We start from the raw sequence: 10,923 nt of genomic DNA on the forward strand, positions 1-10,923 counted from the left end.
GGCACGGACGGGGGACACCGAGAAGGTCGTGGGCACGGACGGGGGACACCGAGAAGGTCGTGGGCACGGACGGGGGATACCGAGAAGGTCGTGGGCACGGACGGGGGACAACGAGAAGGTCGTGGGCACGGATGGGGGGACACTGAGAAGCAACCCGACCAGGTTTGAAAGCACAGGCCTGGTGCGGAGATACTTGGGGAAGGCAGGCCGGGAGGGTGATGGCCTCTGCCTGCCCAGGGAGACCCCCAGACATGCAGGGGAGGCCCAAGTCACAGGCTCTTCAGGCGAGAAAAGCACTCCCTGGAGAGGTGTGACTCACTCTGGCAGACACACACACAAGCCTTACACCGAGACAAGACCCCTTCGATACTCTACCAGGCACCCCCGCACTGTCATCGTCTGCATTTGGGATGACCTTGGGCAGAAAGTGGAACTTCTTCTCCACCCAGCCCTTTCTTCGAAGGGTGGCCCGTATCACTGGGTAGTGTCCGTAGATGGAGAAAATCTTCTTTTCCTCAAATTGCAAGAGCATATTTTAAATTAGAGAATGAAAGACAAGGCAGTTAATTGTCTGTGAGGGGAGGCTTCAAGGCAGAATGAGACAGACTGTGCCAGTGAGTGGGATGACACTCAGGTCCCGCTCCAAGGAAAACACGCGCAAACATCCAAGAACACACACGGGCACGGAGCAGGGCCCTCCTCTGTGGCACGTGCTCATTCTTTGCGGGCCTTGCACACGTGGGTGTCACTCCCACGAAGGCTAGGAGACCCCGCACAACCAGGACCACGGGCGCGTGCCCCGCTCAGGGCAGGTCCTGGTCTGGAAGGTGGGGCTGAGGCCGGAGGCCACGCACTCTAAGGCTTTCTTTTCTCTACGAAGGTGACAGTCTCTCGTGCTGGGGGCGAGGGGATAGGCGCCTGAGACTCGAGGAGGAGTGAGAGGGAAGAGCTGCTCAACCGCCCAAGAAGGGCCACAGCAGGCCCGGAGTGCCGAAAGCATGAGGCCAGCACCAGGGAAGCTGGGGGCTCTGCCGGGACCGGGCACCAGGCAGGGAGGGGGCAGTGGGCGGCGTGTACCGAGGCCTTCCCAGCTCAGGGATGGGAGACGGGACAGTGACGGGCATGCCGGAGCCTCTGGGGCCCACGCTGCTGAGGCACAGCCTGGGCAGGGTACAGAGGGTGACGGCCACACGGCAGGGTCAGCAGTTAGCTCAGTGCCTCCCGAGCTTGTGGGAGCAGGTTGGGGGGGGGGGGCAGGGCAGGAGGGGAATGGCTCAAACTCACGGTGTCCCTAATTAGATGACTCTGAATGAATCAAAAGACAGACTATACTGGGTGGGCCTGGCCTAGTCAGGTGTACCTCTTAAAAAGAGGGTCCAGGGCATCCCTGAAGTTGGAGAGTCAAGGCAGCAGAGACCCTCTCCCCGTTGCTGGCTCTGAAGAAACCAGCTCTACAGCCACAAGGGAGTGAATCCTGCCAACCAGCCAAGGGAGCCTGGAAGCGGATCTTTGCCCAGCTGAGCCTCTGGATGAGACCCCAGCCCAGCTGATGCCTCATTTCAGCCTCGAGAGATCCTGAGCAGAGGCCCCCGCAGAAGCTGTGAGATAATAAATGTTTAAGTGTTTAAGTAGCTAAGCTCATGGTGATTTGTTATACGACATCGGTAGCAGACATACCCTATAGTTCCCACAAGGAGGACTTGCACTCCGCACCCAGGAACACATACAAGAAAGCTTGCGTCGGGCCAGAAGCTGGGAGTTCCAGTTCTAGCACCCACAGGAAGGGCCCAGCAGGTCAGAGGACCTCTCTGAGCCTCCTTCTACACAGAAAATCTGTCCAAAGCCTGCCCTCTTCCCCCACGGGCTGTGCACCAGGGCAGAGGGATGGGATGACCTTGGCCACCGAGGGGCTGCTGCCATGCAGAGACAGGCAGGGGACCTGCCCCAGCAAGAACGCCCACCTTGCTTACAGTCAAACTGAACAACTTCAGAAAAGCTGATTATTTTAATCAACAGGCTAAAATTCCTCAGGGAACTACAAAAGGAAGAAAAACAGAGTATAAGATTTACAACATACAAGACAGGGGAAATGGAATTTAAAATGTAACCAGTCCACACAGAGCCACAAAATGAGCAGACGGGGCAGACTGAACGAGGGAAGGAGGCAGGGACACACGGGGACGCCCGAGGACCCCAGGGGTGCAGTCATAGGTAAACCCACCAAAGGCTCCAGGTAAAAGGTGAAGAGTGCCAGGCTGGATTTCTAAAACCTCAATCTATGATGTTTACGAGAGGAAATCAAAAGCAAAAGCGTAGAGATAGGTAGAACATAGAGAATCTAAGTATGAGACAAAACAGCCTTTGCGACAAAATAAACCCCTAAAGAAAATCATGCCATAATTTACAAAAAGATTGAATTCACCAGGAAGATGCTTTTGTACGCTCCCAGTAAGAGGGTTATAAATAATAAAGCACAATTTGACAACCACAGAGTGAAGGGATCCACACTGATAAAAGGGTATTTAACGTGCTTCTCTCAGTCAGCGACAGAACCCACAGACCAGAGATTTCCATCAGCCTCGAAGACTTGAACAACACGATAACCAGCTCTGCCCTGAGGTCTATGAGTGGGGTACCCCACGTCAACTTTCACATAAATGCACAAAATGCTGGGCGTAAAGCAAGTCTGAACACACTTCAGTGGAATAACATTATGCAGATTACAGATTCAACCACATGCAACCAAGCTAGAAATCAGTAACAAAATAAATAGAAAAAAAAAACAATTATTTATCCAAAGGATACAAACAGAGTGATCCGAAGGGGCACCTGAACCCCAATGTTTATAGCAGCCATGTCCACAATAGCCAAACTGTGGAAAAAGCCCAGATGTCCGTTGACAGATGAATGGATAAAGAAGAGGTGGTGTATATACACAATGGAATATTATGCAGCCATCAATAGGAATGAGATCTTGCCATTTGCAAAGACGTGGATGGAGCTAAAGGGTATTATGCTGAGTGAAATAAGTCCATCAGAGAAAGACAATTATCATCTGATTTCATTCATCTGTGGAATTTAAGAAACGAAACAGAGGAGCATAAAGGAAGGGAGGGAAAAATAAGACAGAATCAGAGAGGGAGAAAAACCGTAAGAGAGTCAACCACAGGAAACAAACTGAGGGCTGCTGGAGGGGAGAGAGGGGACGGGGTAACTGAGTGACGGGCATTAAGGAGGGCACGTGATGTAATGAGCACTGGGTGTTGCATGCAGCTGGTGAATCATTAAATTCTACCCCTGAAACTAATGATACAGTATATGTTAATTAAATTGAATTTAAATAAAAAGTAAAAAAATAATAAAATAAAATGAGAAAATCTTGTATACATGAAAAAAATAGGAAAAAAAACCCCAGAAGTGTAGACATGAACTCTACTTTTAAGTAACCCACAATGAATGAGAAGTAATAATATGAATTATAAAGTACTTTGAACTACATCTCAGCTAAAGTACTGTAAAAATAAAAGCTTGTGAAAGCAGCTAACAAATGCTTAGAGGGATGTTTATAGCCCTAAATATTCACCTGTTTTTAGGCTTCAGTAGAAAACCCGAGAATTAACGAGCTGGTATGGTTCGTTGGTATGAAATCCCAGAGAGCGCACACAGCCACCAGGATCAGGCGGGCGACAGGGGCCCGCCCCCCAGGGCAGGACTGCTGGCGACCGCGCACCTGGTGCACCCAGCCCGTCCCGTGGCGACCGGGGTTCACGACCCATGCTCTGCAGGTGCACGAAGAGCCTCAGAAGCACATCCCCGTGGTTGATGCACTGGACTTCCCGAGCCCTTCATGCCCAGCCTTCTGAGCAAGGGCCGCCAACGTAGGCAAAGCCGGAGAATACCACCTTTCCCCAGCGAAGGCTCCTGGTGCTCTCAGGACAGCAGACAGACCCTGCTGCCCTGTAAAGAACAGGACGTACCCCCGCTCCCCTCCCCCTGGGGCCCAGCGCTGGGGTCCAGGGCCAACCCAGGCTGGCGGACTGCGCGCAGCTGGGAGCTCAGCACATCAAAGCAACCCACTTGCTCTCCAAATTCCAAAATAAGTTTCCACATTTAAAAAGTGCCCCCCCCACCTTGGGGCGCCTGGCTGGCTCAGTCTGAATAGCGCGGGACTCTTGATCTCAGAGTCATGAGTCGAGCCCCACGTAGGATGAAGAGATTATGGAAATAAATAAAACTTTAAAAAAGTGCACCCCCCAGCCCCAAAAGACATTTACCTTGATGGCCTTTTCTGTTAATTGTCTTGCTATTTTGTATCTGTCTAATTTGGGGGAAGAAGTCAAGTCTTGGGAAATTCCTCGTTTTAATTCTGCAGAAGAGAAACAGACATCCAGGCTAAGGTAAAAGTGCACGGGGGATGCTTGGAAAGGAAGCCCAGCCCACCCGCACACCCATCACCTTTCCACCCAGCCCACCGCTGGCCCCCAGACCCTCCTCCTGCAAACCCTAAGCCCCCTCCCCAGGCTGCGCCCCCCCAACCCTCCATCCCCTGGCCATGCCCTCTCTCTGCCCCCCGCCCACCTGCCCTGCAGCTCTGGCTTGCGCACCCTCTCTCCTCGCTGTGCTCCCCACCCACTTTGTGGCCACGCCACGCCATGACCACCCCCCTCAGTCTCTGTCAGGGCCAGCCCTCCCCGCTCCTCCCCTAATTATGGCCACCAGACTCCCCGCAGCACACACCTTAAAGATTAAAATGAAAACCCTCCTCTCTGTACTCCACACCTCTCCACATCCCCGTCTGCTGGACTCCACCGTGGACACCACCCATGCTAAAGTCATACACACACAAGCCGATCCCTTGTCACTCCCTCGGGCCCTGGCTCCTGGGAGCACCGGACACTTGGCTGGCCAGCCCTGCTCCCCTTGGCCTCCCCTTTTCCTCCTCACTGCAGCCCTTTTTCTCCCCCTATGCCCTAACCTTGGAAGTGCCCAGGCCTGGATCTCAGACTCCATGCTTCCTGTCCACACCCACTCGCTGGAATTTTCAATTCCACCATGCCCAGACCCTTGGAATGTACACCTTCCACCCACACCACCAGACCTCCTGACACCTCCAGGACCCCCGGTGCCTGGATGTCCAAGGAACATCGCAGGCGGGACAGGCCAGCAGCAGGCACCCCTCCAGCACCCACTGCTCTTCCTCCCCCCGTGGGCCCCAGAGACCCACAACTGCACAGCCGATCAATACAGACAGAAGCAGCAGAGCCTTTCAGTGGGGATGGTGCTCTGACAACTGCACGTCCAGATGCAGAACACAAATCGAACCAGCCTGGCAACGACCCTCCGTGGCACCCGGCCTTTGGTTTCTAAGCATGGGCTGCCCTGGCTGGAGGGATCTGAGCGCTCTGGGGAGCTGGGAGCCCTCGGGGCATCTTGAGGCTCTTACAGACTGGGATGGGGGGCAGCAAAAAGATGCAGAAGCAGCGTGCAGAGGTGGGAGGGCTGAGTGTAGACCACTGGAGCGTCACAAAATATGATGGTCACTGGCCAGACCCAGCACAGCCATCCAAGAAGACTCTTGAGAGTGAGAGAGCAGTGCAAACACAACCCTCACCCGAGGCCATCAGAGATGCCTGCGTGCCAACACCCTCCCTGGAAGCCCGTAACTGCAGGGCAGAAATAAGCACCTGGGCACACCTTCTGGAAGGATTGGAACTTTGCAGAGACTGAGGAGGCCCACCGGGGAGGACAACACTCCTTAAAGAGCGCAGCTCCTCGTCTGTTCTTTGTGGAGAACCAGCCATTCAAACAGGGGCCTCCCAGGGCAACTGGCCCCCTGGGAGGGTGAGGGGCGGGTGAGTGGGTGCAGCGTGGTGTGTCCAGAGCGGGGGCTGGGGTCGCTGCAGCCTACAACGATATCCTCTTGCCCAGGCCTGTTCCTCACTGATCCAGAAGTACTTTCCCGTCAACCTCCAGCACCACCTCCTGCCCAACCTCCAGTCCCATCTCAGAGGGATTCTCTGCAGAGTCCCCCACCCCCACTCAGGGGCCTTGGGTAGTCACCAGGTGCCACAGCTCCACTCCTCGGGTGGCCACGGAAACACAACCCTACCCTGGAGGGGTCTGGCCAGCACTGGTCCCGCGACGGGCTGCAGCACCGGCGACAGCACGGTCAGACTCTGTGGGCAAATTAGGGGCACAGCACCACCTCCAAGGAGTCTTGGCAAAACACTCAACCCAAATCTCATCAGGTCTCCAGAGCTCATCTCCAGATCACAGAGGAGGGGCAGAGGAGGAGAGTAAACCACCCCAAGGCCAACAGCTAGATGAGTCCCAAAGGTAGGACTTTCTCCCGAACAAGAGGTTGTCCTCATCAAGTCTAGATCCTGAAAACACAAGGCAAGAGGGGTGGCCACTCCAGATCAAACAATAGCAAAGAGAAAGGACAGCCTGATGCAATGTGTGGTCCTTGACCAGATCACGATCTGAACAAACCGACCCCGGGATTAATGGGGAAATATGAATATATGCTGGGTATTGGATTTTAGTGAGGAATTATTGTCCATCTTATCAAATGTGAAAAAATAGTTTAGTTATTTAGAAAATGTCACTTTTAGAGATATTTAGTAAATATTTAGATATATACTAATATTTACTTATAAATATTAACAGAACTTTAATAAAATAATTATTAAAGACAAAAGAGAGATAGTCCATAATATTAAAAGGATCAATTTGTCAAGGAGATATAAAAATTCCAAATGTGTATGAATTTAATTATATATAAAGATACAAGTTGACAAAGCTAAAAACAAAAAAAGAAAATCCACAATCATATTGAGATATTTAACCTACTTCTCTCAGTAAATGAAAGATTAAACAAAGGGGGCACCTGGGTGGCTCAGTCCATTAAGCGTCTGCCTTCTGCTCAGGTCATGATCCCTGACCTTTTTTTTGGGAACAAAAAAAGATGTCCACTATATCACTTCTATTCAACATTATACTAAAAGTAGTAGCCAATGCAATAATGCAGGAAAAGGAAATAAAAGGTATAAAAGCTGAAAAGATCTGCAGATGATTGTGTACATAAGAAATCTAAATGAATCTACTAGCTATTAGAATTAGTTAGCAAAGTCACCAAATGCCAAGTCAGTACAATAAAATTAATTATATTTCTATATACTGGGAATAATTAGAAAATGAAACTCAACAATGTTATATCTAAAAAACATCAAATATCTAGGAGTAAATCTAACAAAAGAGGTCTTCCACATTTGTACTCTGAAAATTACAAAACACTGTTCATAAGAATCAAAGAACTAAATGTTCCTGGGTTGAAAGACTCAATATTGATAAAATGTTAGGTTTCACCCAAATTGATATATAGATTCAATGTAACCAAAATTAAAATCCCAGCAAGACTTGTGTGTGTGGGTTTGTGTTAAATTAACAATTTGATTCTAAAATTTATATGTTGATGCAAAAGTCGAAGAAAACCTAAACAAATCTTGAAGGATAAAGTCCAAAGCCTTATACTACAAAATATTAAGACTTATTATAAAGCTACTGGAATTAAAACAGGGTAGAATGGACTCAGGATAGACAGAAAAATCAATAAAACAGAATGGAAAACAAAAAAATAGGCCTAGGCCTGATTTTCCACAAAGGTGACATTGCAGGGCCCACCTGGGTCAATTAGATATTCACATGGGGGAAGAGTGAACATTTGCCCACTGACCCCTACCTCACTCCATACAAAATAGTCAATCCCTGTGAGTTGTGGAGGTGAATGTGAAATGTTACATTATAAAGTTTCTAAAGGAAAACATAGGATACTGTTTTCTGAACAATGGGGTGGATATAGATTTCCTAGTAAGACTCAAAAAGCACTAACTATAGAAGAGAAGATTGACAATTAAACTTCCTTACAACTAAGAAGTTGATTTTCTTTCTTTCTTTCTTTTTTTATTTGACAGAGAGAGACACAGCGAGAGAGGGAACACAAGCAGGGGGAGTGGGAGAGGGAGAGGCAGGCTCCCCACGGAGCAGGGAGCCTGATGCGGGGCTTGATCCCAGGACCCTGGGACCATGACCTGAGCTGAAGGCAGACGCTTAATGACTGAGCCACCCAGGTGCCCCTGAGAAGTTGATCTTCAAAAGGAATGGTTAAGTGGCTGAAAACACCAGCCATGGACCAGAGGTATTTATAATACATCTAACTGACAAAGAACTGGTATCCGTCCAGAAGGGACAAAGAATTCCTACCACTCAGTAAGGAAGAACCCACAACCCAGTTTAATAATGGCCAAGACCGGAACAGATACTCCACAAAGAGTCCCAGAAGGGAAAGTAAAACGGAAACCACAGTGAGGCGGCCCCCACACCCACCCAATGCCCAGAATGAATAGGACGATGCCCACTGTTGGCCTGGGTGTGGAGCAGCTGAGGCTCTTACCCCCGCGCGGTAACATAGAGCTGAACAGGAGCCTACCCTGGACCCAGCGAGTTCACTCTTAGGTATTTACCAACGAGAATGAGCTCACTGGCAAAAAGGCAAGTGCACGGGTTTACTCAGACCTAGGAAAGGGCTCACCGGGACTTCTCCCGGACTGCGCCTTAACCCCGAGCATCTGACTTCGCACCACTTTCCCAAGTTGAGCTCTGAAGTCGACCAGCTTGGGCAGAAAGGTGGAGGGCAGGGGGCTGGAGGGTGCGGGGCGGGGGGGGGGGGGGGGGAAGGGGGGAGTCCGGAGAAGAGCGGGGCCCAAGCACAAGCTCCGCGGCCAGGGTCCCCCGACCGCCCCGGCGGGCCTTCATGCCCCTGAACGTCCTGAGTCAACCCCGGGCCCTGCGCCTCACGTCTGAGCCGCTTGCCCCCACGCCGTTCCCGCCTCGAACCACGAGTGGCCAGAAGGTGGGCGAAGAAGACACTGACTGTTCTCTTCTCTCGGGTCTCCTTCCAGTGAAGCGGACGAGAGCCTCTTCCTTTCTCCCGGCTCCATTCCGGCCTCCGGCAGCTCACCCTTCCTCGCGCCGGCTCGCGCCCCTGCAAGGAGAGGGGGCGTCGGCGAGGGCTCGCGGCCCAGGGCATCCCAGCGCGGGGAGGCAGGTCGGTGCCGGGGCTCTGAAGCCAGGTTGAGGGGAGGACAGGTGTAGGGTCTCGGGGCAGGTCTGGGGGGAGAGGGGCAAGTCCAGGTTTGTAGGGGTAGGTCCGGGCTTCTGAGGACGGGGGTGGGCAAGGCTGGAGCGCCAACGGGAGTGGGAGGGAGGGCGGAGGGGGTGGGTCTAAGGTCTGGGCTCCCGAGGGCAGCGTGGAGAGGTGAAGGGGTGAACGTTCCGAGGAAGAGTGGTTCTGGGGTTCCGAGCAGGAAGTCTAGAATCCTGGGGCGAGGGGAGGGGGGGTCTGGAGTTCCGGGACGGGGGAGGGTGCGTCAGGGATTCCCGAGGGCTCAAGCAGGGCGGGGCACGGGTCCTGTCTGGCATCCGCAGGGGCACAGGTCCGGGGTTCCGAGGCGAGGGGGCCAGTGCTCACCCGGGATCGGCCCCGTGGGGCGCGCTGCGCCCCCGCCCCCCGCCGCGCCGCCGGGCGTCCAGCGGTTGCCCGGGGCAACGGGCCGGGGCTGCGCGGTGCATTGTGCAAGCCTGGCCCGCGGGGTGCGCGGGGCGCGGGGCCTAGGGGCCGCGGCGCGGCGGCCAACGCGGGGCGTGGGGCTGCGCGGGCGCGCGGGCGGCGGGGAGCGCCAGGAGCGGTTGCGGTGGGGCCGGCCGCGAGCGTGGGGCGCGGATCCCCGGGGGCCGCGGTCAGTGGCGTTAACGCTGGGCCCCGGGCCGGGGCTGCTGTCCGAGGCGCGGGGGCCGGGGCGCTGGGCCATGGTGTCCTCGGGAAGGAGTGGGCGCGCCGCCTCCGCCCGGGGTCACGCGGTCACCAGGCGCAGGTCTGGTGGGGGACAGCAGACCCACCCTGGCAGTCAGAGGCCCCCAAGTCATAAAGAACCAAGAGTCACAACCGACCCCCGACTCCACCCAGGCCTCCCTCCGACCCTCACTCCTGGTGCCCCCCAGCGGCCGGGCTAGGGGAGCAGAGACGGAGAGCGCAGTCCCTGGGGTGGTGATGCCAGGCGGGAGCTGTGCACTGAGTGTCCCCTCGTGCGCTGTGGGCAATCAGGGCAAGCGGGGCAGCTTTACCGTCCCACGGAGGAACCCGAGGTGGCCTTGGTGTCTCCGGGGTCATTCACGGAGGCCTGTGCTGCCACCCCGCGAGTTCCAGGTGCACCCAGGGTCCCACGCCAGCCAAAGTCCCTGAGCCCTTTGCGTCCTTCTTCCTCCCTTCCTCCTCGTGGAGGGAGGGGTGCATAGGAAAGACCCACCCATCCTATTAATGCCTTTGCTCCCCGTAAATTTCGGAAAACTATTATCTTTATTTGGTTTTAAATCATCTTTATTTTGCACTTAACTTCCCAAGATAACCCAAAAGTGAGGTTCTGCTCTCACTCTGCATTAGCTGGGGGGGGGGGGCAGTTCCCCTGGGCAGGGAGGGGTCTTTGTGCCCCTTTCCAGTCTTCACTAGCAAGCGCTCACCAGTCGCCACCTCCACATGGCCTCACGTAAATCACAAAATAAAGTATGGCCTTCACCTCCACCAGCCCTCCTGTGCTGTACCTCTCTCAGAACCTGGGCAGAGAGATCCCTGAGAGACCCAAAATGAAAGAGACCGCAGTTCCATGTTAGCGTTTATTGCTCAGGAGATACTAAACAACATCAGACGAAAATGAAAATGGACAGAAGTATAAATGTCTAAAACCCCACTTGCCTGGGTTTCTCAAGCTCTCTGAAATAAAGTACAAGCCAGTGCTAAGCCCCTAGGCATCTAATTCCGTCTCTAAGACTCAGACTTTCTGTCCCCAGGACACCACCAGCACGGCCTGT

At 53.5% G+C, this 10,923-nt stretch overlaps 1 protein-coding gene across 1 annotated transcript in view; it reads right to left on the reverse strand.

Moving 5' to 3' along the window:
* The window catches only part of TTLL8 (tubulin tyrosine ligase like 8), a 44,435-nt gene extending 35,436 nt beyond the window's left edge, over nucleotides 1-8,999 (reverse strand). Inside the window, exons 1-3 of the mRNA XM_088025748.1 lie at nucleotides 8,933-8,999; nucleotides 4,275-4,366; nucleotides 376-514 (exon numbers count right to left, since the gene is read on the reverse strand). Of these exons, the coding sequence (XP_087881874.1) occupies nucleotides 376-514; nucleotides 4,275-4,366; nucleotides 8,933-8,999 (298 nt within the window). The remainder of the gene's footprint in view (nucleotides 1-375; nucleotides 515-4,274; nucleotides 4,367-8,932) is intronic.
* Nucleotides 9,000-10,923: the final 1,924 nt, after the last annotated feature.

The sequence above is a fragment of the Eumetopias jubatus genome, unplaced genomic scaffold, assembly GCF_037043125.1.
Source record: "Eumetopias jubatus isolate StellerSeaLion01/CBP00866 unplaced genomic scaffold, mEumJub1_p1.0 scaffold_8, whole genome shotgun sequence".
NCBI classification, from domain to species: Eukaryota; Metazoa; Chordata; class Mammalia; order Carnivora; family Otariidae; genus Eumetopias; species Eumetopias jubatus.